Below are 27,828 nucleotides of genomic sequence, written 5' to 3'. Positions count from 1 at the left end.
TCTCTCTCTCTCTCTCTTTCTCTTTCCCTCTTTCTCTCTTTCTCTCTCTCTCTCTCTCTTTCTCTCGGCTGCATTTCCCCCTTTTTCATCTATCTCCGCTGTTCTTCTCTCTTCTTCTCTTGTCGTCTGCTATATCTCTCTCCTCCTCCTCCTCCTCCTCCTCCTTCTCCTCTACCTGTAAACTCCAGCGTGTGCTCCGTCGGCGTTGACGAGAAGGCCGCCTCCTTAAACTTTTTTCCACCCGCGTCCGGCTGTCGCGATCTCCTCCTCCTGCCCCCACCCCCGCTCCGCACGCGACTCCATATGCACGCACGTACGCACGTACGCACGTAACGCACGCTTGCACGCACGCGGCGATCAGTGCGGAACCGTCCGAGGAGCGGGTTCACGATTGATGGATACGAGCGCAAGACGCCGGACACGTCCCGGCAATTCGAGAGGTGTCTTCATGGCGAGTCACGTGGATCGGCGGCGGTGATTTGGGAGAGTCTCTCGTTAATACGGCACGGGCCGAGTGCCGTGGTACTCCATACGTGCCCTCCGTCCGCTCGTCGACGGATGTCTACCACTTGGACAGGCTAATCGGCGTCCGCACGGGGCTTCGCGGGCGCGTGATCGGCGAGCGAGAGGCGCACGAGGAAATCGCGGTGGATCGGGTCGATGTGCACAGGTCCGAGAGAACCTACCTACGACACTTCACGTCGCTCGGTGTAAGTATACGACTACCCTCTGCTACCTCCACTCCCCCCCCCTCTCCCGCCCCTCCGCACACTAGCTCTGAATACGATATACCACGTCGACCATGAGTCACACGCGTTCGTGCGATAAGTCAGCTGGAAGCGCGATGCTTGCCGAAGCGACGCTCCTCCCGTGTGTGTGTGTGTGTGTGTGTGTGTGTGTGTGTGTTGGTTCATGGGATTTCTCGGGTCAGCTGTTTACCGGTTATGCCCCGGTTCTGCCATTTTACGATATACAGTCCGGTGGGCTGATTAAATATGCATTCTCTTTGGCGCGCGTCGCACTTAAAATAGGGCTTTATCGACTCGCGCGTTAGATTGCTCCGTGTTTACACGATGCTTTTATAGACTCGCCGACGCGCGTTGATTCACGCCACGGTGAGGCGAGCTCGCCTGTTGGCGAGTCGGCGAGTTTACGAAACATACACGGCCGGATGAATTTTACATCGGCCGTTTAGCGGCGCAATTAAACGGCGCTTCATGCCGCGCCGCTCGCGTGTCCTTACACTTGAACTTAGCGGCCGCCCGCACGCGTCTCTCGGTCCTTTCGGTTTTCGAGAGAGAGAGAGAGAAAGAGTCATCGTTGTGTCTCGTCAGATCCCGCAGACTTCGCTTCCCCCGCCGTCGAGAACGATACGATGCCGAGCGGCGAATCTGGCGAGTCCGCGCGCGCGCAGATTTGCATGCTTTATTCATTTCCGCGTGTTTTTGCACGTTATCGCGGATTTTTAACTGCAAACGTTCTTCTCCTATCTTCTCCGCGCTGGGTATCACGTGTTACGAATAACACGTGAGATATTTAATTAACGCGCTATGTTTTTCGCCCGCTCTCCTGTTCTCTTTTAGCTACGAGCTCACGCGGCGGCGCATCTCGTCTTGCCAAAGTAATTTCGATGTTAAGTGACAGTGCGAGTCTCGCGCACATGTTTACCGGCGGTATCACGGAGAGATATGGTATGATTGCGTATATATACGCTCTGAATATTATAAATATCTTATCGCCCCCCGTATCACCCCCTGCACCCTGCTCCACCCCCCGGAAAGGGCGAAAAAAGGGGGAACTTTTTCCGCGGAGCGCGTGCTGCTTCTGCTGCTGCCGCTGCCGCTGCGGCGAAGGTTCATCCGTATAAAAGTCGATAACGAGCACGTAATTGAGAATCGTGATTCCGAGAGTTGTTAAACAAATTAAAGCCGCGCCGCTGGTAAATATATTACGGCGCGCTTTCTTCGGCCGTGGTTCTTCCGCTTCGTAATTAATTCCCCGATACCGCGGATACACTCCTAATCCCGCGGGCGAGTTCGAGCCGCCGCCGCCGCCGCCGCCGCCGCGCCGTGCCGGCCGTAATGAAATGCACCCTTTCCGTTTTACCGGATATTATTATTTTTCAGTCCGCGACTGTGCCCGAAAATATTGCCGAGGCTTAATAACGGCCGGGCTTGTATCGGGCGGCGCTCGGGCGTATTAAGTACGCGTTAGCACGTACGCTTCTCCCAGCGGTATTAAATTTCGGCGCGGTTCCTTCGGGGGAAGTTACTTTTCCTTTCGGATGGCGCCGGAGCAGGGAGAGACCGCTGTTTAACGACTCCGAGTTAGCAAACGAAGAAATACGGCGGTTCACTCCGTAATTGGCCGCGCGCGTAAAATACTTGGCCGCCGCTCGCAACTCGCCGCGACTCGCGACGACGTTTAACAATGCGCGAGACTTATTCGTCTTTCCTAACGAACGATTTGTCGCGGTCGTAAAAGTGCATCGCCGTGCTGCTCGTGATATGCCGACCTCCCGGCGACGCGCACCGATCGCGATTTTTTTGGCCCAAGTAACTTCCGCGAGACGCGCCGTTAATAATACGCGCGCGCGCGCGTAACGTAAACTGTGGTAATCACAGCTCGGGACGGCGAGCGGGAGGACCTTTTTATCCGTTTTTTTCACTCCGCTTCCATACAGACTCTTCTCACGATCGAGCGAACGTTCGTTGAACAAATGAAATTTGAGGAGCAGGAAGAAGAAGAAAACGCGCGCACAGAGACGAGCGACGTCACTCGTCTCGCCTCGTCGATTTTCAACGTTCTCCGTCGAACGCGCATTATCGGCGCGCTGTCGATTTGCATATCGGCCGCCGTTATCTACCCGAAAATCTATCTGAAGATTTTTGATCGCGCATTCTCTCTCTCTCTCTCTCTCTCTCTCTCTCTCTCCGAGCGGATATACGAAGCTTTTTATCGCTTATTACGGTCGTTGTACCGTGATTAATCGACCCGCGTCTCTCCGTGCTATCAAATGGGATGCGGATAATTAATCGTCGGTTTCACCACAACACCTGCTTGCCTAGCGTGGGAACATCTGAACCGTGTTAGACCCGCAGCCTCACAAAAACGGCGAGCATGCCGATCCGGATCGTGCGCGCCGCGAGCGCGAGCGCGAGCGTGAGCGCGCGGGGCTACCTCGAGTCATTAAGTAAACTGTAAATCTTGCTTACCCCGCTACGCGGGCTTACGTCAAATCCAATCGTAAATTCTGATATGCAGGAAAGATATTAAACCCTTACGCACATTCTCCCCTCTCGGACATTCTCCTCCTCCTCCTCCTCTCCGTCCCATTTCGAGCTTTTCCAGCGTGCAATAACCGAGCGCGCGCGCGAGCGCGTTCGAGAGACGAGAGAAACGAGAGAGCCTCCCAATAATAAAGCGGCCCATAAAGCTTACGGGGCATGAATGACGCGGGAATTACAGATGATATTTACGTCGGCTCGCCGTAGAAGAGTGTTATAGCCGTCTCGGCGTGTTTTACCCGCCTAGCTCGTTCGTACGACGCGTTTGTCAATCCGCTCGTACGCCTACGTGAGTATCCCAAGGAACGGAAAAAAGGAGAGGATGGGAGAGACAGAGACAGAGACAGAGGCAGAGACAGAGACAGAGGCAGAGGCAGAGGCAGAGGCAGAGACAGAGACAGAGGCAGAGACAGAGACAGAGACAGAGACAGAGACAGAGACAGAGACAGAGACAGAGACAGAGACAGAGACAGAGACAGAGAGAGAGAGAGAGAGAGAGAGAGAGAGAGAGAGAGAGAGAGAGAGAGAGAGAGAGAGAGAGAGTAATAAACGAAGCCGTAAAAAAAGCTCGAGACTCGCACGAGAATCACCGGGTCGTATCTGCGCGATCGACATCGCGTCGCTGGCCGGCAGCCTGCATCGTCAGAAATTTTAATAAGCCACGAAACGAGAGCCGGCCAAAGGTGGGCTTGTATCCGGAGACGACGACCTGGCAACTCACGGCCTACTCGCGGTCGTCAGTCAACCTCCAGCGGCCGTGATAAATCAGAACGCACCTGGCGCCCCTGCTGCACGCCAGGCTCGACGCATTTGCCCGTCGGATTACTTCCCTCCCGAGCGAAGAAAAGCGTATTCTACGGCGAGCGGTCGAATTAAGCGCGCGCGCGCGCGCGCGCGAAGGACGGTGGAAAAGGCGAAAGCTATAAATATGAGAGGATAGGGAGAGAGCGAGCGAGTGAGCGAGAGAGAGAGAGAGAGAGAGAGGGAGGGTAGGCGAAAACGGAGGCGGAGAGACACTGTCCTCGGCACAATGCGTGCCGCACCAATCCTATTTTCAGAGATACCCATCTCCCACCGTTTTAGCGGAGAAAGGAGGAGGGAAGGGAGAGGGGAGGAGAGGATGAGAGGTGGCCGGGGCTAACCGCTTTATCCCTGCATCGAATCGCTCCTTCGAGGTGGCTGCAGCTGCTTCGTCGCTTCTTTAAAGTCCATCCTTCCCTCTGCGACACCGCGAGGCGAGACCAGACGAGGCGCGACGTGGCGTGGCGCGATGCGTCGATCCCTATCCGAAAAACATTAGAAATGTAAAGCGTTTCCTCCCCCATTGCTCCCGACAATCCCTCCGCACCCCAGAGGGAGAGAAATTGCCACGCAAGACCGAGACGTGGAGAATACGCTTTCCATTTCGCCCAAAATGCCTATGGCTGACTTATCGAATTTGTATTACTTTTCATTCACGTCACTCGCACTCGCGGAAAAGCGAAGAGAGAGAGAGAGAGAGAGAGAGAGAGATAGGGGCAGACAGAGAGAAGTGTTTCGATAACGCGAGCTGGCAATACATTTTAACGCCGATCGATGAGGAGAGTATAAGGAGGGAGGGGGGGGTGGGAAGGGGGTTGGAACCTTTCCGTAACGACAGTTGGCTGCTCACGTCCTAATTTCGCTACGCGAGTGAGCGAACCGCTCGCTCGCTCGCATCCCTGCGGATAATTATTATTCCGGCGATGATAGGACGAGATTTGAGATGAAGATTAAGGGTGTCCTCTGGGTGGACTAACTCATTTAGCCGGAGGACACAAAGGACAGCGTCACTTAGGTGTCAGCCAAAGAGAGCGTTCCCGGCTCTCTCCTGCGGGATGTCGGGGGATAATGGTAGTAATAACAGTGGTGGTTCCCCGGCTGGCGAAGCAGCGAGGACTCGGCCCCCAGCCGATCTTTAATTCCTGATTTATTAGCGGCGCGTCGGCGACGTGCAAAAACACACGGCGCACGCAGACGCGCGGGAGCGTGTAATAAAAATCGCTCCTTGTCGTGGAGATCGCTATCGTCGGCGGCACGAGAGACGTGCCACTCGTGCGCGGGACACGGCAGATTCCAGTAGCCGCTTATCTGCTTACGAAGTAGTTGCTTCGCGGACGCGCGTGCACACTTAGCCGGCAAAGCCAAGTGATTTATCGCGAAACTTGCCGTATAAAACGCGTATACACATACGCTAAACGCCGAGCCGGCTTTCTCTCTCTCTCTCTCTCTCTCTCTCTCTCTCGTTCTCTCCCCCTCGTTCACTCTCCCCGCAACTACATCCCCCCCGTGGCTCAAGTTTTCGCGGAGTCGACAGGGGGCCCTCACGCGCTGAACTTGTACCTTGCACTTCAATTTTATGCGCGGCTCTCTGAAGGGCGGAGATCGTGTTTGCTCTTATAGCCGGCATTGTTTGCCGGCCGCCTTTGTTTACGGGCCCCTGGGTGGTAGGTCACGGTTCAGGAAACCCACTTGAGGAGAATTTCTTTTGTCTCGGCCGGCCGTCGTAATAATTGAGTGAAACCGCAACAAACGAATGTGACGACGCGCGCGCGCGCGCTCACCCTTGGAACAATATGATTACTTAGCGCTCGACGGCAAACACCCCACCGGCGAGATCGGCCGGAGAGGAAGAAGCGCGGGCCAGTCGGAATAAGCGAGTGCTCTTCCTCCCTCTCTCTCTCTCTCTCTCTCTCTTTCTCTCTCGCCGCGGTAATCAACGATACGTGAATCTCTGTTTTCCGTATCGATTAAATCGTGTTAAGCGTGTGTGTACGCGTATTCCGCGACGCGCCAACGCACGAAGACGAAAAAATCATTAAGGTCGCGCGAGGGCGGTGAGAGGGACGGCGGAGGGGGAGGGGAGAGGGAGGAGGGAGAGGAGAGAAGACCACGAGGGACCGTGGGAATCGCGACGGCTGAGGCACGAGAAAATAATCGTGTCGCGGATTATCGTGACCGCAAAAAAGCTGCTGGCTCAAGCAAGGCGCTGCGCCGTCATTCGCGAGCCGTTGAATCTTCCTTTTCGCGCGCGCGCGCGCGCGCCTTTCATTGTGCGAAGGAGGAAGCCCGTCTGAATGGGCCGCGACGGCGGCGAGGGGCGAGGAGGCGGGGGTGGGGATGCTTCGCCAGCCGTTCGTTTTCGGCAAATCGGAAAAAAGCTGGCGAGGAGGAGGAGGAGGCCGGAGGAGGAGGGAAAGAAGCGGGCTAATTGCCTGGATTTGATCGATCGGATCGCGCGCGGGAGCGGATTATGTAATTGGCGCGCGTGTTAACACGCGCGCGCGTGTGCGATATTTATGGCGAAGAGCCGCGAGCGGTACACATACACAACACTCGCGGCGAGATTATTATTTCGGCCGGTCTATCCGCCCCAATACAGCTGTAATTGGATCTGGGATGTCTCCTTGTCGGGTAATGTCATAATCCTGCGTGGAAAAGCTGGCAAGCGCGAGAGTAGGTCGTTACTCTCTGGAAAAGCGGAAACGCGACGGAGAAAGGACAGGAAGGGAAGTGGCTGGTCGTCGCGCTGGAACGAACGACTAAACAGGTTTAATATTGTTAGCCCGACTGCGTCACCGTTGCTTTTCGTTCGACGGAGCTAGACGTCGTTATTATCTTGGTTGTTAAATATGGCCGCGCCAGAAACGCGAATAAATTAACGTTCGCACATACGCGGTGAAACGTGCATACACTCCCGCATGTATTCCGCTCTGAAGGGTGGAAAACATCAACAGAAAGAGAGAGAGAGAGAGAGAGAGAGAGAGAGAGAGAGAGAAAAGGAACGGGAGAGAAGACTCGAGCAGTGGATTTTACGTACGCACGTTGCAAAGTACGATAACTTGTTTGCGCTGCGGTAGGAAAAAAAAAAGAAAAAGACACGGGAAGAGAAGGGGGTCGAGAGCGGGAGCGCAATAATTCGCTCTTGAAATGATTCGGCATGTACGCGGAAGATGGCGGAATTTTTTTTTCCACACACAGGCGCAAAACTATTTTTGCAAAGCGGACGGCGGATGAGGGACAGCTGGGGGAAATAACCGATAGTTATCGGTACGGGACAAAGAGAAGCAGGACAAGAGTAGATGGGATATTTTAATATGTCTGACCGACATTTCTGCGCGGCACCGACGCGGAATTGCGACCGATACACAGCCCGCCTCGGCCCGGCTGTTGACGTGCGCGGTGTGCGTGCGTTGATATTTCACGTATCGTAAATTAGAACTATCGTCGCCGCTCGCGCGCGCTGCCCGCGAGCGGCGCGGCGGGCAGAATTTTCATTTATAGATCTCTCGGCGACTGAAATTCATCGCTCGGTTAATTTCGAGTAGATTTCACTTTATCGGAAAATATTACTCGCGATGCTTAATTAACAGGGCTTTCTCGCGCGCGCGCGCCGGCGATCGACAACGGAAATCAAAGCCGGCCCTCGATTAGATTTCCCACGCGCAGATAACTTGGCGCTTTCTCCCGCCCTTCCGCCCTCTGTCTCCCCCCCCCTCTCTCTCTCTCTCTCTCTCTCTCTCTCTCTCTCTCTCTAAGTTTGTCGAGGAATTCACAATTAATAGGAAATGCGTAACATTCCATCAATTCTATATATGCGCTATAAACACGCGGGGAATTGTATTGGATTTGCCTGAGGTTAATGCCACGTTAGTATTCGATGTTGACCGCAGTGTATAAATTGGTCGTGCGCGCTATTAACTGTTAATGTGTGTATATTTGCGAAATTTTTTATCTTGTTTTCGCGTGCCTGCGGTCTGGTATCTCGCGTATTTTGTTTAATTTCAGAAATCAACATGAAAGGAAAGAGAGAAAGAGAGAGAGAGAGAGAGAGATATTTTTCCAGCAGAATGAAAAAATATTTCACTCTCGACCGTAGATTCCCGCTGTTGAGAATTTGATATTCCGTAAAAAAGGAAAGATCCCACGAATTACAGTCAACGATATCGTCGCGAGCGACTCTCGGCGTTTCCGCCGCGGAGGCGCTAGAAAGGCGAAGAAAAAGACGCGGAATATCGGACGTCGCGCGCGACCAAAAAAAGATGCACGCGCTGGCGGAGGCGCGGCTCGGCTATTTTTATAATCGCGCCGCATGCGGAAGAGAGGAGAGAGAGAGAGAGAGAGAGAGAGAGAGAGAGAGAGAGAGCGCCCGCGCACGGATATGAAATTCGCAGAGGTACCCGCGCGCGTTGACAGTGCGAGAGACTTAAGCGATTAATTCTCTCTGCCGACCGTAATTCGTTGAAAGCTGCGCCCGCCGAACGAATGCTCGCGCGCGGCGCGGATCAGCGCGACGCGCGTACGTGTGCGTTACACGGCCGTAGAATTTCATTCGTGATTTATCGGGAGACGATTTTTATGAAGCCCGGGGAGATTTTATGAGAAGCGCGGTCGCGCTGAAAGCGAGGGAACGCTGAAATAAGACGACGAGGACGCTCCGCGACTAGTATTCGTCCGCGGACGATCCAGTGGCGAGGCGGGGCGGGCGAGGGCGTGGGGAGGGGGAGGGGGAGGGGGGAAGGATACGTACGTACGCGAGAGCCGGGCTCTCTGAGAGTATTTCAATATCTTTGATAGTGGAATCCCGAGCGGAACTCGTCGTGTGTTATATGTGCCAGATCGGCGTTTCCGCGTGGCGACGGTGGCGCCGACTCTTTAAATTCGGAACTTTAATACTCGGCCCTTTAAATTCGGAACGATCAAATGCCCGCTCAAGAAGCATTTAACGCGGCTGCAATTTGCTCCGACTCCGCTGTCCACTTTTTTCCCCCGATAGCAACGAGCGAAGGAAGGAAGCTCGCGCGCGCATTCCGCGCGCAGCACGGCAGCATTCATTGAGAAAAAGGAGCAAAAGCGCTCGCGCGCGGAGGGAAGGTGTAACTGATGAACCGACTAGGTAAAAGCGGCGCGAGATAAAGTGGGCAACGTTCGGGGTCTAACGATCTCGATGGCGTAGGTGCAACACGGAGCCGCGCGGAGCGACGTGGCGCAGCAACAGCGAGAGAAACATCGCGCGCCGCTACCGTTCGATCCTAATGGCAACGCTCTCTCTCTCTCTCTCTCTCTCTCTCTCTCTCTCTCTCTCTCTCTCTCTCTCTCTCTCTCTCTCTCTCTCTCTCTCTCTCTCTCTCTCTCTCTCTCCCAAGAACCGTCGAGCGAGAACGTATCTCGCGGACTATACGGAAGCGCAGTCGCGCGCCGATACGTAGGAATTAACCCCCGAAATCGGTGTCTTTCCTCGGCGGAAACGACGCGGATGGACGCGAGAGAGGAGGGAGGAGAGGGACGTGAGAGAACGCCGAAAACGCGCTCGACGATGTGCCGGATGGACGAGAGAAAGAACGAGCAGCGGCAAAAGGAGCAGCGAGAGCCGGGTATCCGCTTACATACGAAACCGAGAGACGGACGAACGAACGGACGAACGAACGAACGGACGAACGAACGGACGAACGAGCGCGGAGCGGCCTGGGTATCTTTAATATCTTTAATCCACACCCCTGCGCGCTCGCGGGAACGACGAGCGGAGATATGCGTGCGGGCAACCCCCTAAGCCTCCGCCGTACTACGAGAGGGTAGTACTCTCTGTGTTGGAGCTACGCAGGCGCGGTTTATCGACTACCGCATATATATAGGAACACAGGAGAAGCGTTTCGTTTCGTTTCGTTTCGCAGTAGCCCGAACAATTTCTCCGCTACCCCGGAGTCTCTCCTTCTTTCTCCCTGCCTCCCTCCCACCTCTCTCTCTCGCACTCCCTTCTGTTCTTCGTCTCTGCCACCATCACTACTACTATGCCATCGCCACCATCAGCGGCACCAGCACCACCACCAACACCCTCGTTCCCTCTCTTTCTCTCCCCTGCTCCCTCCGCCCTGCTCCGCCCTCGCTCTCTCGCGCGCTTTCTCTGTCTCTCTTCTCTTTGTTCGTTCGTCGTTCGTCTCGGCTCCGGATATTTGTCCGGATTGCAATTGCAGAGGGCTTTTTCCCACTCGCTTCCCCCGTGCCTTGGTTGTACCCGACTGAGTGAGTTCTCTCTCTCTCTCTCTCTCTCTCGCTCTTGCTCCCTTTCCCTCCCTCCCTTTCACCCCGTCCTGCTCTCTGTCCCTCTTGAAGCTCTCGTTTTCCTTCCTCCTCCTCCTCCTCCTTTCCATGTCGCCACGACCTCCGCGCGCGAAGCAATATTTTACTCGAGCGGATACGCGGACTTCAGCCGCGCGCTCCGGGAAGACCGGGAGGGTTAAAATCGTTTCGACGTGCTCGATGACCGATCGAGTGCCATCCCCCTCGCTGGAAATACGAACCGGATGCTAGTAGCCACCGCATTAATCCTCCGCGTACCTTGGAAATAACTTTCGGCTCGGCTCGGCTCCTCCTCACCCTCCCCCACCGCCGCGACGAAACTCCGCGCGAGCACGCGAGAAATGGGAATCCGTCGTTCCGCGATTTGCATACTTTTCGAGAACCGTTCCGTCCGCGGACGCGACGCCCGAGGGAAGCGATTTCGACGGAGCTGAGTAACGTCTCGCGACCGCTTCGCGGACGGTCGCCTCGCCTGTTGATCGTTTCTCCCGAAAGTTCCGATACTCCCTGCCAGGCTCGATCGACGCGACCGATACCGATCGTTGCAACTTGCAACCCTCGGAGCAGCCTGCTCGACATTGATTGCCAGCTGTCTTAAGTGGCCCTTAGCGCGTTATGGCGCTGCCGATCTCCCTTCGTCTTCCTGATGCGATTCGGCCGGAATGAGCAGCTGCCCGGGGCGGACGCGAGACGTCGGACGTGGAAAAGGTGCGCGCTCGAGGGCGGTGAAACAACGACGCGGCTCGCATATCTACCTGGTGTTCTCCTCTGCGGCGTTAAACGCCGTTAGATCCGAAGCAAACGTCGGACTCGACTCCGGTGCCGAGCCGGGCGACCGCCGGCTGTTGTCGAGGTAATGCAAATGTGCCCGGGCTTCCTTTTTCTCTTCCTCCGCCCCGTGGAGCACGGGGGGTGCGGGGCGGGGGGAGGGTGGAGAAGGATCCTTCTCGAACAGGTGGTAGAGCAGACGCACGGACCAACAGGTAGGAAACCGGGTCCGCTGATACGGGTCAAGAAATGCATAAATTAAACAGAGGGCGTGTATACCAGTCCAACCCCCCGATCCCCCCTCCCCCCTCCGCCCTGTCCCCCCCGCCTCGTAATTTATGCCCGGCAACTGCATCGCGTACTACCCACCATCGCCCGAGGGGATATACCGAGAGGAGAGGGGTGGCAGAAGGGGGGGGGGGTTTGGAGAGAGAGCTATTCATTAAGGCGAGGAGGAGACTCGGACTAAAGCAAACTTTTGGCTTAACGAATTTTCCGATTTCGCGCATTAATATGCTAATCCAATTAGTCGTTTCGGCGGCGCGCGGTCCGCGCCCGCACGTGTGGGCACCGCCAAGTTTTTAACCCCGAAGAACTAATTGAATTAGCATTTCAATGCAGCGATTCGTGCGATTCGTTTAGAGCGCGCGGGCGCGCTTGGTTTAATTCCGAGATACTGCGTTCTCTCGCGAGGCGCGCAGCGGAGCGCGCCGGTGATATTAACGTTTGATCTGCTACTGTACCCGCGGGCACGGTTTTAATTACCGTCCTGGAATATTTATAATGGCCGGCTAATTCTTACGCGCGTCGCGCGGTATCTTCGTCGCGCTGCGCGCCGCTGGACGTGCGACTGGCGGTGGTCTCGTCGCCGTCTCTTCCGGCGCAACGAAATTAATTAGACGCGGACCCGGCGCGCACGATGTCGCCTCGCTTTTAATTTCGGACGAATAGAACGAGGTGTTGAATTGCCGTCTCTTAAAAAAAAGGAGGGAGAAAGAGAGAGGAGAGAAAAAAATTCCTCCGCGAGACGGGCTTTATCTCTATGATAAACGCGTGACTTAATTTGCTTAAATGCATTTCAGAGCCGCAGTCGTACGCGTATAATTTTCGTTATTGTTTCGCCTGCGCCTTACGTTCTTTTATTCAGACGGCTCGAACACTTTGCGGTTGTCTTTCCACTTGACTGATTTGTCTTACTAAGGAGCAGATATGTGTCATATCACGCGGAAACTCTCCCGAAATATCCGTCTTTGTCGTGAAATCCGACTTATCGTAAACCCAATAAGGAGACGATGATCTCCTTGAACTCGTTGAACATTATTTTCGAAATACACGAAAAACACATGTCGAAATACGGGAAAGAAATGTCAATTCTCGTGTAACGGAACGGCGACCATCGACAAAAAAGTCGATGGCAAGAAACGATGTGTCTGTTATCGTAATGGAAAAAAATTCGTCCGAACATTCGGATGAGATAAAACTCGGTTGAGGTAACTAACCACAATTAACTGAGCACGGTAACTCCTACGGCAATCACTCTGTTCCTGCAACAATCGAGTTCTCGTCTAATCCCTGGACGGCAGAGAATTTGTTACTGTAACTGAGTTCTTTCCTTATTTTTCACGTTGGATACTTTCTCTGAACATCCATAAAGCGTCACAGGAACTTTAGCATGTCAAGCCCCCCCCTTGCATAAAAATTCAGAGCCTTTCTGTTCTAAATTTGTTCGTATATTCCCGGTTATTTGGTCCTAGCTGTATCATTAAAAATAGTAGTCGTATTGACGCAAGAGCAAAATAGCGTAAACCTGAAGAAAAGATTATGAAATTATGAAGAAAGGAAGACGTCGTTTCCGCTGCTTCTACGCATGTCGCGAATTCTTGCTCTATCTTTAAAATTATTTGTCCACCTGTAACAAAAGTGACAGACCGATGCAGAAAGTGTAAAACACGCGATGGAGGATATCCGCGATAAGGAATTAATCTGGAACCAAAAATAGCTAAGGTTCTTGCGAACCGCATCGACGTAGCGCGTTACGCGTTAAGAAGATATTAACTGCGGAAGCTCGTAATAAATTGACGTGGAAGTCGCGAATGTAAAACGTCGAAATATTCTTAACGAGAATCGATTCTACCTCCAAAATAACCGAGCGCTAACGTTAACGTATTTTTACGGGTTTGCTAGAAATCGATTACGAAATGTAAGGAATACCTCGGCGCGGGAAATGTTTGTATATACGCAATCAAAATATCTATGATCATTAATTTGGCGGAGGGGGAGGGGAGGGTAGGAGGGTGATACAAGTAATTTTCCTAAAACCCGCATTAAATGAGGCTTTTAGCGCAGCCGAGGTACGAGTTGCGATTTTTATGAAGCGCCACACCACGCCGTGTAAACGAGCACGCGGCATTGACCGAGACCATGAAGCGACGTATGATTCACGAAGCGCAGATCGTAATCTCCGATGGCTCCACAGCTGTAGAAATGGACGAGTTCTGACGCCGATATTTTCAATTCCGAAAGTCGTGGAAACTTCGAGGGGAGACTCAGCTAGAAAGCTGAGAGATTTTCGCCTGATTCGCGCGCATAATCGTCCTCCTAATCATTCAGGATGGGCTAGTAAAATGCGATTGAATCTTGATATGTCATCAACTAATAGCAACGGAAAGAACATCAAGAGATAGAACGGATATTGGTATTAGGGTTTTTGCCTTGTTTAAATAACTTTTTTATTAGGTGTACAAATGAATAATCCAAATTTGTCAGCTAAATTCAAGATTTATTTTAAAAGAAAGTAAAACAAATTTGTCAATCAAAGTATTCGCCGTAGTTTAATATAACTTCAAGCCATCTTCCAGGCAGCTGATGAATTCCATGTCGGAAAAGCGTTGTGTCTTTGGACACGATAAAGTTGTCAAGCCATTTTCGAATCTCATCCGCTGATTTCAAGGGCGTATCGGACAAGGCATTGCCAATGTTGCATTGACCGAAACAAGTGGTAATCGATAGGATTTGATGAATACGCCGGAAAAGTACGCATGTTTCAAGAAGTCCCAGCCAAGACTCATTATGATGTCTTTCTCCGTAGAAACAATGTGTGGCCTAGCGTTATCATGCAACAATTTCACAGAACAATTTCTCCTTTGCCACTATACGGACGTTTTCGTTCTAATTCTTGACTCAAACGGATCAATTGGTGTCGGTACGGGTCCGCAGTGATTGTTTCATTCGGTTTTAATAGCTCATAATAAATCACGCCCTTCATATCCCACCAAATGTAGAATAGAATTTTTCTTCCGAAGTGTTTTGATGTTTTTGCGACCGATGTTGATGGCTCGCCGGGATTTACTCCAGACTTTCTGATCGTTTCGGATCGTCATAGATTATCCACTTCTCATCGCCTGTAACAATTTTTCACAAGAAAGACTTTCTACGCTGCTTATTGAGAAGAGAAAGACACACTGCCACTTGATTTTTGTTGGCTTCAGTGAATTTATGCGGAATTTATTTTCCTTCTTTCTGAATCTTCCCCATATCTCGTGCAGGCGTTTGGAAATAGTTTGTTGCGTTACTCCTAACTGCTCTGCACGCTCTTTTTGCGTTTGTGCTGAATTCTCAGCGAACAGTTGCTCTAAATTATTGTTATCACACTTCCGAGGGCCTCCAGGACGTTCTTTGTCACTCAGACTGAATCGTCGCCTTTAAACCGTCTAAACCAAAATGCACACACATCATACGATACAATAGCTTCGCTGAGAAAGACACATATCGATTCGCATGCTCTTGCAGCATTTTTTCTCGTTGGAATTCGCAAATTTTTCATTGTACAGAACTGAATAATTTTTGAAGTTGTGTTGAGCCTTCCGCCATACTAAATGTAATTTTTATTTTTACTAATCTGATTTTTAATAGCTATCAATGTCAACACTGCATAATCGTAAAAGAGCAGGAAAATGCGATTATTTGAAAGTTAATTTCTTAGCCGCTTGAAAATGTTTGGATTATTCATTTGCACGCCTAATATATTGTGCAATTGAGAATAAATTCGCGACGGGAAAGTGCAAAATTTCTACGCGAGTCGCATTCGGTCGTGCCAAAGTGGCCGGGCGAGCTTAATAGCCTCTTAGCGACTGATAATTGCGAGAAGAGGAGGAGTCTTATCGCTCGGGCGTGCATGATTTAGCGATCGCGTTGCCACGCGGAATAACGTATCAGCGCGACGCATTAAATCGTGAAGTTATATCGTTCGCGCGTGGTCGGTGGCCTCCTTGCCGCGTCGAGGGTGTAGCTCGGTCGTCCGTTGCTCAGCCAAGTTCGCTGTGACTTTGGCTCGTCTTCAGTTGAGTTTCGTACGCTGGGAACGAGACGAGTCTCGGGAGCAGGATGAGGATCTTGTAAATTGAATGACTTGGCCCGTTATACGTTATCCGGCGAGTTCTTTGCTTTATGTGCCCCGACGAATCGGGCGAATGGCGCAGATTCTATTATAGACAAGAAGTCACCGCGGCCTAGCTTGCTACTACGCCCGACGTTATTTCCACATGTATTATGCATGTCCGGGCAAATTTCGTCCTCAGTAACGGCGGCGAGAGGAGCGGGGGAGGGGGCGGGCGCCGTCTTATATATTATTTACATTCGGCCGATAAACGGACGATTTAGCTGGCTATCTTGAGAATACCGGGAAAGACTCTTCTTCTTCTTCGATGAGCGGGAATGAAACTGCGCACGCTGCAACCCGTATTAATTTTTCAGTCGAGATTACTCGCCGCGCTGTAATCGAAAGAGAGAGAAAGAGGCAGATGGAGATATAACGCGCATCACAATTTTTTCAATTTTCTTCACAGTGATTGGACTAATTCGACTCGGTTATAAATATGTAATGCACACCGGGTAAACTATACGCGACATTATTCATGAACTCTTTGTGCGAGAATATTACGTAGCGTATAAATTACGGCGTAGTAAAATATCGACGATAATGACACGTGCGCCATGTAACACCCGAATAGTCCGTTATGGGTCATATCGGGACCGTGATAATTCTTTCAGCGGATCCAATTTAACGATTAACAATTCATTCCGGGATTACGGATTATACATTCGGATCTAGCGGAGTTGCGAAATTTCTCCCTTCACCCCCCTCCTCCTCCGCGGCACCTTCTTCTTCTCGCGCTGGAGGTTAATCCGGGCTCTTGATTATCGTAATCGCGAGCGATGACTGCGAATCCTTAGCGCTCGCGCCCGACTTCGGTGAAGTCTGCGAGAATTCGCCATAATTTGGTAAACAATTATCGCAGCCTTTGGCACCGCACGGAATATTTTACCGCTCGGTGTGACGCGCGCTATCAGCGCGCTATCAGCTGCCCGGTCCGGCCGCTTAATCGGCCGCGCCGGTGCTTACACGCGGAATTCCGCGCCGCGATGTACAAAACTAGATTGCCGTCAGTCGCGCGTTGATGTAAATCCTTAACGAGTTGCTGGCAAGCAAAATAAAAGCCCGCCGCCAGCTGACCCAGATACCAAGTTGCGATACTTGAACTAATTCCCGGGGTTTGCTCTTATCATCCGGCGGCCGTAGACAAGCGTTGTTTATCAGAACGAGATGTCAGCTTCGCCGCGGGGCAAGATCCTCGAATTTCCCCGCGCAATCAACTCCTCCCTCCCCTCGCCCCCCCTCCCCCTTTCTTCTCCGACCCTCCCGCTCGATCGCGCCTCGATCTCGTTTCGCCCTCTTCACAACTTTCTTCTCCCTCTCGGCGATATTCCGCGGCCGAAAAACACCCCTATCCCCCGGCGCGTCCGTTCTACGAGGTAGAAGAAAAAGAGGGAAAAAAGCCGGGCCGCCCGATTTCCCGGAGAAAATGACGCGCGCCGCCATACGGGATATTACTTGCCGCGGATGTTAACGTCCGCTGCATTTTTTTGCGGGCGCGCCCCGAGCGGGAGCCGAGCGCGTGGGAGCGCGCGAGCGAGCGAGAGAGCGAGAGGGAGAGAGAATGAGCGCGGAGGGAGGACAGAGGGAGGGCGGCTTCGGACATATAGCTGTGTCAGATAGCGGGATGCTGTAAATCTGTGCATTATACATGACAGTGAGATCAGCGCCATTTGTTATTCCCCCGGCGGGGCGCAGAAAAAGAGACGTGAAAAATTACTGGCGCGGGGCGGCACTTACTGAAACGAGGATATTGGGAGAATTTCTGGATACGGCGTGGCGGGACTTGGCAGAAATCTCGCCGTGGGATTGAAATTATCGTTGGCGCAGTGCGTAATATCCCCGCTGGATGCACGCGTCCTCCGCCTCCCCCTCCCCCCTCCCCGATTATGCGTTCTGGCACGAGTTTAACGGTGCGATTGCAACGTTATTCGTCGGCGACGGGAGCCGTACTACGGCCGTACCGGCCGTTATCCTGCCGCAAGTCGCGTGTTTTCCGCGCTGGCGGAGAGAGGGCGGAGGGGGGAGGGGGAGGTATTTTCTCGCCCGCGATTATATAGGTCCGATACATTATACGGGGCAATCGCGGTTAATTTGACGAGGTAATTCGGTATTGATCTTCAATCGACGGCCGAGCTATGCGCATATTAGAGCGGAATTTCAAAACTCGATTGCGAGCTGGCGCGGCGCGAGTGCTCCTTAATTTTCGCGCGAAATATCCTGCGGATGCAGCGGTGACCTCGTCCGCGGGGAAGCGAGTTGCACGGCTTGGCGGGGATCACCGGCTCGTGGCCGAGAACCGCTTTGCTTGATTATAAGGATCGAGTGTGTCTGCGAAGAGGAAGGAAAAGAGAGAGAGAGAGAGGGGGGGGACGACGCGAAAAAAGCATAGGGTAAGTCTGAGATGGATGGGCATAATTTTTTTAATTGGAAATAACACATTTGTATTATCGCAATAAACGATCGACAACATATTAACCCACTCAGTAGAGGATAATTTTTAAGCTGCAGAAGAATTTTTGTGAAAAAAAATTCATGGGACGCCAATAATAATGAAATATTAAAAATTTCTGTGAGGGATAGATAGCCAGGTGTGATCCGGGTTAGATGGTCATATGTGAAGGGATAGTTGGGCTTGCCTATAATAATGTAGAAATTTGTTTATTTTTAATTATTTTTTTTTAGTATTTTATATCCTATTAATTATTAACCTTTTTATTAATCCTTTTATTAATTATTAATAAGATAAAACATTTCCACGAGTTTCTTATGGAAACCAAGGGCAACATTGGGATGAAAAGTGGCAACACAGAAAAAGGCCCTATGGGGAAACATTGTTTATTAAAGAGAGAAGAGAGAAAAAAATCTATTCGGCACCTTTAAACGAAACAAGAAGCTGTTTAAAATGTACTGAAATTTTTGATGCTAAAGCATCTAGAAAATGTCGATCCGATGTCTATTGCTTGTTATTTCTCGCTGACTAGGCTGCCCATCTAACCCTCATAAAAACGAACCATCTATCCCGTTTCGAAAGTTCACGTAAAGATGCGTATACCGCGTGAAACGTAGCCTCGGTGACGAATTTTGAGGTTAAGTGCGCAAGTACGACGTATTTTTAGTCGTTTAAGCCCAGGTTAATGTTGCAACTCAAAGTAAACCGTATTCGCAAGATATCTTTCCGAAACATTTTGGAGGTTAATAGAAACATAAAACATTCATTCACTCACAATAACGGTGTTTTTGTGCGGATCAGGAAGAGACACGCCTACTCGTGGTACATCCAACTCACAAGTGACCGATCAGCGCTGACGCCTAGCATATATCAGCAAAATTATAACAATTGACCATCTACCCTTTATGCTCATCTATCCCGGACTTACCCTGTTCCTACGCACGGCCGAAACTTACATCGTTGTAGAGTTTTTTAGCGAGATGCACTAATGGCGCGAGCATTATTTATCTTGTCGCCTGGTAAATTTTCCAGATCTTAATTCTATCGCAGCGGACCTCCCCCCCCCCGCCCCCGAGCGCAGCACTGCGCGTGAAATACGAACAGCGGGACTTCGTCGAATTGCTTGTTTTGCGGATAAATTTATCAAGGAAGGCTGCACCATAGCTCTAAGAAATAAACGCGCCGTTGGCAAACGTATCGTTTTCTTGTTGCCTCCAACTTTCTTCTTTGAAGCCTATAGTTACAGCTTATAGCAGTTTCTTCCGTGTATTTCTTCCGCCCCCGAGGAAAATTCAAGGAAAATAAGCGTTAATGTAAAACGATACGCGCCACTGGTATTATCGCCGGTGCGACGAAGAGGAACGTAATGCAGTTAGAGTAGTTTTGTAAGTTTAATTAGGGAGCGATACTCCCTACTGGGATAAAAGGAGGAGAAAGAAGAAGAAGAAGAGAAGAAAAGAGAAACAAGAGAGGATAAAGGAGCAACATCGCGTCGAGCAATATTGCCAATAATCAGCCAACAATCGATATATACTCGCCGCTCTTTGAGGAATTCGCGATATTGCGGGTCGGTCGTCGCATTTTTAACGAGCGCTCGCGGCCCCACGCGGCTGCGCTCCGTTGTATTATATTATAAATAATTGTATCGTTTATTCAGGCCAGTTTCATCGAGGAAGTGATTTATCACTCTTCATTCTTCTCTCATTATCGTCAGCCCGGGAACGGAGAAACAGCCGCATCGAAGCGCGGCACCTCCTTCGCTTTATCACGCTTTATATGCGAACGCGTTCCAGATAATTCGCGCGGCAACCAATTTAATTGCCCCGACAACGGGCGTACGATTGTTGTATCGCGCGCGTCAAAAAATGCTAAAGACTCGCCCGGCTGCGAGACGTAGAGAGAAAGAGAGAGAGAGAGAGAGGGAGAGGGAAAAGCGCGACGAAATTCGTCGCGATTTAATTAACCGGAGCGCAGTAAATTTAGCCGGGCATAGACGCAAATTTAATATCCACTTTCCTTTCGAAGCCAGTTTGTCATTTCCCTTTTTGTCACGAGTGGGTGGCGTTATTTACCTTCCGCGGGCGTAAAAAAGTTGACATACAAACTGCGCCATGTCGGACATATCCCGGGAGGAGCGGGCGGCGCGGCGCGGCGCGGCGGCGGCGGCGGCGGCGGCGGCGGCGGCGGCGGCGGCGGCGGTGATGCAGCAGCGCGAAATCTGAACACGAATGAGCGTGCAGGTGTCCGTAAATAAACTTGCATCGAGCTTGTGCGGCAAACCCGGTGAACGTAAAAGGTAGTTACGCTTTCGCGAGTTACCCGCTCTCACAAAGGTCTTTCAGCTAACGGTGGGTTTTATTCGAAACATTTACTGCACAGCTTCACGGCGTAGGGATATCGTTCGTACAATCGCGCGGCGAGCTCTCGCATTTGCGCGCGACGGAGATAGAATGCAATAAATACTCGCAGCCGATAATTGCGACGATGAGGCGGATCGAGCCGGGCGTAAAAGCAGAACGCGCGCGCGCGCGCGTACACGCGTACACAGTATCCGGCGCGGATCTTGGGATTTTATTTTATCGCGTTACGTCGCCGTTACGTCGGACGTAACACACAATTAATATTTCACGTCGTATCGCGCGCGACCTCGTTCGTCCTTACGATTGCGTCGCCGTCGCTCTCTCGTCGCGCGCAGCCTCGTGTAAACCGCGCCGCGGTAGGGCCGGTGGAGGCGGAGAGGGGAGAGAAGTCCTGATAGCAGGACATTTTGGAGCATCGCGGAATTAACACGGAGCGTTATTACGTTATTAAATTGTCGGTCGGTTAGAGAGACAATTAGGACACGGCGGCGACGTAATTTCTCCGTTGCGCTTCGAGGCGCCGCTTTATAAATACATGGCGCGCACGTAAAGCAAATAGTAAATACCGCGATATTCAGGCAGGAAGCTTGCGCTCGCGGTGCAGGAACGTGCGAACGCACCGACTGCGGATCCCCGCGACGGTATTTTCTTTGTGTTGCGGACTCTTTGACGATCCTTAATTCCTGTTCGTCAGGAGCTCGAAACACATTTTTCCGCCCTTTTATCGCGGGCGATAAAAAATTTCGGAGCGCTGTCCGCGCGGGCGCGGTAAAATTCCGCACCCCGAAGGTCTGCGGACCAAAGATCACCAGAGACTATTCTCGTTTAGGTGTTCGTGAAAGTATTTCACGCTCGGAACGCTCGACGACCCCTGGTCGAAATTTCGATTCTCAAGATGCAACGTTACACAGCTTATTTGCTGCAGTTTTCTCGGCGTCGAGGACGGCATGAAGAAGCACTAATTTCAAGATTGGTCAACACTGAGTCGTCTCGATTTATTTTACTCGCGTTCGTAATTCATCAAGCAATATATTTATTAGCTTGCTGTAACTTTCTCGACCGTAGACAGAGCGGATGCGACGAGCAAATGCCGAACAGTCTAATGAAAAATTAGTATTTTAAGCGGAAAGCTGAAACAAAACGAACTTTCTTTCTCCGCGGTGTCTTTGTTATAATATTGTTTCAGCGACGTTGGAAATTTCGATAGGATTTAGATATTCACAGGAGGCGGCAAGGAAGAAATCGTAAGACCAAAGGTAGCAAAGATAACAGTTCCGTATAAAAGCCAATAAGGATTTAAACTTGGATTCCGTGCAATAACAGGGCTAAACGAAAGCGAGGAAAAAGTTGATAAGGAGACGCGTTTCAAAGTTTTTGGAGGAAGCAAATAATCAGCGCCGGGATATAAGCAGCTGCAAATTATTCTCGATTTTTCTCGCTGCTGACAGCACAGTTAATTACAGATTCGTATTCATGGCTCGTCATTCGGCAAGGCAAGTTTTATTATTAGGTGTACAAATGAATAATCCAAATTCGTCAGCTAAATTCAAGGTTTATTTTAAAAGAAAGTAAAACGAATTTGTCAGTAAAAGTGTTCGTCGGTGTTTTCCATAACTTCAAGCCATCTTTCCAGACAGGATGAATTCCATGTCGGAAAAATATTTCATTTGGTTTTAATAACTCATAACAAATCACGCCCTTTATATCCCACCAAATGTAGAATAGAATTTTTCTTCCGAAGTGTTTTGATGTTTTTGCGACCGATGTTAATGGCTCGCCGGGATTTACTCCAGACTTTCTGCGTTTCGGATCGTCATAGATTATCCACTTCTCATCGCCTGTAACAATTTTTCACAAGAAAGACTTTCTACGCTGCTTATTGAGAAGAGAAAGACACACTGCCACTTGATTTTTGTTGGCTTCAGTGAATTTATGCGGAATTTATTTTCTTTCTTTCTGAATCTTCCCCATATTTCGTGCAGACGTTTGGAAATAGTTTGTTGCGTTACTCCTAACTGCTCTGCAAGCTCTTTTTGCGTTTGTGCTGAATTCTCAGCGAGCTCTAAATCATTTTTGCCGCACTTCCGAAGCTCTCCAGGACGTTCTTTGTCACTCAGCTAAAATTGTCGCTTTTAAACCGTCTAAACCGAAGTGCACACACATCGTACGATATAACACCTTCGCCAAGAAAAGAACAAATCGATTTGTATGCTCTTGCAGCATTGTTTCCTTGCTGGAATTCGTAAAGAATGCAATGTCGGATATGCACCTTACCTGTTGCCACTTTTGACTGTACTGAATAATTTTTGAGGTTATGTTGAGCCTTCCGTTATACTAAATGTAATTTTTAATAGCTGTATGTCAACACTACGTAACCGTAAAGGAGCGGAGAAATTTGCTTATTTGAAACTTAATTTCTTAGCCGCTTAAAAAAGTTTCGATTATTCATTTGTACACCTAATAGTTAACGAATAATTACAAGGAAATCCGCGACGATGTGACCATCCATTGGACAATGACAGATTGCGAACACCGGCCTTGAAGCAGGTCCTAAATTTCACCTCTCGGTCCGTCTCTTTATTCGCGGAGAGTCCGCCTGGCGTCGTTAAAATCGCCAAAATTCCACATAATGAAGGATTCGACTTACTCGGAGATGCACGATGCGTTGCTGGCCGCGTCCTCGCTTTCCAACCTGCTCTCAGTCGCCCCGAATCCGTTCCGTTCGTAGCGCTGACATTGACACCAGCACTAACACTGACACTGACACTGCCACCCGCGTGGACACAATTTGATCGGAGACCCGCGCGTTAATTAACGCGATGTTAATGAACGCGATGTTGCGACGGCCGATTAAAGATCTCGATAGCCCGGCGAGATACCTCAATCACACCACGAAAAGCGTGCGACGAAGAAAGTGCTGTACTTCGCGCTATGCTGCACTTCGCACGTCGGTTTTCGGCGTAATGACTTTGTAACGGACACGCTCGAAAAGAGCCGAGTCACCTTTTGCCAATCACGGGCCGTTATAGCCCGGCTAATCAATGACGAGCGCATTGGGGATGACCGAGTCAACGGTCAATGACATATTCTGGTCTCGACGTATTCCGGAGCTTTCTCTGCGAGACGTACAAATTATATCAAGTTGTCAGAATGGGGGGGGGGGAGGGAGGCCGCGTGATGCGCGTGCTGAAAATGTCTCTCATTGAGCTTGATTAATTAATAAAGGATTACTCGGTGCCGGGGTTTACGGCTGTTTCTTTTCAGCCACTTTTTGGACCTCCCGACTACATTTAAATTTCTAATCGACCAACCGACAATATGAGGAAAAAAAATTATGAGAGAGGAAAGTTTTTGTTTCGTTTGCTCGTATCCGTCTGTTAATTTTTATTAATTATTTGACGCTTGCCAATCGCGATACTCTATTGCAGATGAATGAGTTGTGTGACTAATTCACCCCTCGCTCAATAAAATTAAGAGGGATGACACGCAGGCGGACTGTTACAACAATCGAAAGGGAAAAACGTGAAACAATCGAAAGGGAGAAATGTGAAATAATTATTGAGTAAATTCCTCCGCAAGGACGCTGAGCGACTAATTGTAGCCTTGCAATGTCACCACCTTGAGATTCTCAATTACTCCGGCCAAATTCGCCGGAATTCGCGCGGGGGTTTAATGCAGAGATCCGAAATTCGGCTCGCGGCATATCCGCCGCTTTAAAATAATAAAAGGAGGAAGAAAACTTCCGACACGCGCGGGGAGAACTGCCGATTGATCCGCGAAACTTGTCTCTATTCGCCGCGGTGTCGCGGTGACATCTCCCACCCTCCTGCGATCCTGCGGTTGTCATCCGCGCGTCTCACCCTCCGTGCGCGGCACCCCCTTAGAGACGCATCGCTCCTCGCGATGAGACAGCCGTGATTAACGTGCGATCCGCTGTTCGCTTTTCCTCTTGCAGGACAGTTCCAGTTCGGAAGGAGTTCATATGGAATGGCATCACGTGGACCGTCGCCGCCGACGCTGCCGATCGCGATAGCGATGGCCGCCGTGATGACAGTCGTGGCTAGTGGCCTCTGCCCGCCGCGGTGTCGATGCGACGACGAGAGCCTGCGCGCCACGTGCGCCCACGCCGGCCTCGAGGTCGTGCCGATCCAGTTAAACCCGGAGATCCGCCACTTGGACCTGTCGAGCAATCGGGTGGCCAACGTGCACCTCACCTTCAGCTTCTACGGTTACCTCGAGAGTCTCGACCTCAGCTCGAATCTCATCCACACGCTGGGCCTGGAGAACTTCAGCCTGCAGCAGAACCTGGTGGTGCTCAACGTCAGCGACAACGCGATCCGCACGTTGGCGAAGAATGCCCTGCGCGGCCTCACCTCGCTGAAGGAGCTGAACCTCGCCGGCAACAACATCTCGCAGATGGACGAGCAGGCGTTCAAGTACACGAGCGAGCTGGAGCTGCTGAATCTCAGCGACAACTCGATCACCAGCCTGCCGGACGGCCTGCTGAGGAACCTGCACAAGATACGCACGTTGATCCTCAGCAAGAACTCCCTGCTGGAGATACCGACCGGCAACCTCGCGCTGGCGCCGAGCCTTGAGCGCATCGACCTGTCGGATAATCTGATCCTCGAGCTGGACCGGGACTCCCTGCCGTCCTTGCCGTCGCTGGTCTCCCTGAACCTCTCCAACAACGTCATCAGGAGCATCGCCGACGTGGCGTTCGACCGTCTGCCGGATCTCCTCTACTTGGACCTGTCCGGGAACAATCTAACGTCCGTGCCTACGGCCGCGCTGGCCCGCCTCAGCGTCCTCACGAGCCTCGTGCTGAGCACCAACCCCCTCGGCTCGCTGGAGGCGGTGGCGTTCCGCAACCTCTTCGAGCTGAGGAGCCTGGAGCTCAACGACTGCACGATAGCGTCGGTGAACGCGCGTGCCTTCGCCGACAACGTGAACCTCGAGCGCATCTCGATGGACGGGAACCGCGAGCTGCGAGAACTGCCCGCCCGAGTGCTCTACAGCGCCAGGTACCTCAGGTGGGTGTCCCTGCGCCGCTGCAGCCTGGCGACGCTGCAGCCGACGCAGTTCCCCGTCGACGGGCTGTCGCACCTCCGCGTCGGCGGCAACCCCCTCGTGTGCAACTGCTCGGTGCACTGGCTGTGGAACGTGATCCGCGCCGAAGAGCGGCGGAACGAGACCCGGCTCGAGCTCGACACGCACGACATCGTCTGCAGCGACGAGGAGTTCGCCGGCAAGGCCTTGATCGCCCTGTCGGAGGGCTCCCTGCGCTGTCGCCTGAGCCTGCTCTACATGTCGCTGTCGGCCACCGGCTGCCTGGCCGCCGCGGCGACCATACTCGCCCTCGTCGCTCACGTCACCCGGGCCAAGAGGAAGCGACGGCTGGCGTACGCCGCGCCGAACCGGCCCGAGTTCCTCGTCTACGTCGGCAGGAGCAACAACGAGCTGGACAAGAACGCGGAGTCCTACAGCCGCCGGCTGCTGGCCCGCAGCGAGGATACCTCGTATGATTCCCCGCGCGGCGGCGGCGGCGGCGGCGGCGGGGGCGGCAAGGTCGCCACGGCGGAGCGCAGTCCTCAGTCGCAGGACACCAACATCTACGAGACGCCGCGCTACGCCCGTCCCAGCCGCCGCGACGTCGAGCCGTCCTACAGGAAGCAGCCGGAGGAAGGGGTGTACGCGGTGGCTGATGTGACGGATCTGCGCGACGAGCCGCCGGAAGTGACGTCGCTGTATCGCGCGCACGGCGGCCCGGTGGCCGCCAGCATCTCCGCCAGCAGCAGGTCGAGCGCGGCTCAGGCGCGCCGCTTGGGCTACGGTTACGATTACGAGTACGATTACGACTACGAGCCGCCGCCGCCGCCTCCGCCGCCGTTGCTCTCGGAGAAGCCGCACGTCGTCTTCGTGTGAGCGGACGCGGCTCGCGAGCACCGTGCTTTCGCTGAGCACCGCCTTGTTGTTGTTGTTGTTGTCGTCGTGAGCGTTGCGCACCCCGAGCCGCGACGAATCCGGGGAGGATCCAGTCCCTCCCTCTCTGGAGGGGTCGTTACGAGGCAGCCGGATACGCGCGGCGGATACGGTATCTCCGTATCATGGACTTTTAACTGTCCGAAATATCTTCCGGATTACGCAGCCTGCGGGGCACACCCCTTTCTCCCTCTCTCTCTCTCTCTCTCTCTCTTCCTCTCTCTCTCTTTCTCTCTCTCTCTCTCTCTCTCTCTCTCTTTCTCTTTCTTTTTCTTCCTTCCTTTCTCTCTCTCTCTCTCTCTCCTCCTTTCAGTGGTGTTTCTCGACGTAGTCGCGGCAATCTCCTCCGCAAGCAGCGTCTCTCGTACCGCGCGTACGCGGCGAGGGTGCAGACGGGGGTGTGCGCCGCAGGAGTGCGGCGGAAGCATAGAGGATTCGCTGATATCTCGGCCGTTAAATTTACGCGAGGCGCGATACCGCCTCCGGAACGATCGCTCCGGCGTTATCGCCGTTATCGATATGCTGCGTCTCAGATCGAGCGCGAGGACCCACGAAGCTGAGGGGGTGGCATCGTACGCGCGGCTCGAGCGCCGGGCAAGTTTGTATTCGCGTTGTTCGACGACAGTGGTATGTTTGTTCGTTCGTTTGGAGGAGGAGGGGGAGGAAGAAAAAGAGTGGGCCCGGATAGTCGGCGTACACTGCGGCGAGAGACGCGAGGGTGGCGAAAGCCGACGCACGCTCGGCGACGAGAATGATCGACAACGGCCTTGTCGTCAGGACAGCGGATTATGTGATCCGGGCTTCTGTAGCTCGAAGCGTGAACGAATGTGTGCCGTGTTCTGCCTGTGAGGACCGTGACGCGGTCGTGACGGGCTACACGCTGAAATTATCCCCCAGGACAGGCGGAAGCAACCGTGTGGACGAGTGAAAATGAAATGTCTTCCGAGATAGCTGCGTCGCTGTTAGAGAGAACGAAAGAGAGAGAGAGAGAGAGAGAGAGAGAGAGAGAGAGAGAGAGAGAGAGAGAGAGAGAGAGAGAGAGAGAGAGAGAGAGAGAGAGAGAGAGAGAGAGAGAGAGACGGAGAGCTTGGGAGGGAGAGAAAGGGAGGGAGAGCATGAGAGAGAGTGAGCAAGAGAGAGAGAGAGAGAGAGAGAGAGAGAGAGAAATAGAGTCAGGATGCATTCTCATCGAGGGAACACAATCTGACTCGGAATGCAAGTCGCGCGGGAGGGAACGCAGGAGTACGTCGTATGTACCACCGGCCACAGGGCTCGAGGAGGGCCCGTATTTATTTCGAGGATTGCGTCGAGAAATCCGTCGGCTCAGTGCGAATGCAGTGGCCCAGATCCGTGAGTCGAGAGGCGAGAGCCGCCTTCGCGTCCCGTCGGGCTTGTTCGAACGTAGTAACAAATCAAATCAAAACTGCGTCGCCTTAGTCGATTAAAGGATCG

The 27,828-nt window shown here is 52.2% G+C and overlaps 1 protein-coding gene across 1 annotated transcript; it reads left to right on the top strand.

Moving 5' to 3' along the window:
* Window positions 1-19: 19 nt before the first annotated feature.
* On the top strand, window positions 20-26,594 carry LOC105190399 (carboxypeptidase N subunit 2). Its single transcript, XM_011153147.3, has 2 exons — window positions 20-710; window positions 24,350-26,594. The coding sequence occupies exon 2, from the start codon at window positions 24,382-24,384 to the stop codon at window positions 26,317-26,319; it is 1,938 nt and encodes a 645-aa protein (XP_011151449.1). The 5' UTR covers window positions 20-710; window positions 24,350-24,381; the 3' UTR covers window positions 26,320-26,594.
* Window positions 26,595-27,828: the final 1,234 nt, after the last annotated feature.

The sequence above is a fragment of the Harpegnathos saltator genome, unplaced genomic scaffold (genome assembly GCF_003227715.2).
Source record: "Harpegnathos saltator strain DR-91 unplaced genomic scaffold, Hsal_v8.6 scaffold688, whole genome shotgun sequence".
NCBI lineage: Eukaryota > Metazoa > Arthropoda > Insecta > Hymenoptera > Formicidae > Harpegnathos > Harpegnathos saltator.
The sequence above is the reverse complement of the archived record's forward strand: the minus strand, read 5'-3'. Positions and strand labels throughout refer to the sequence as shown.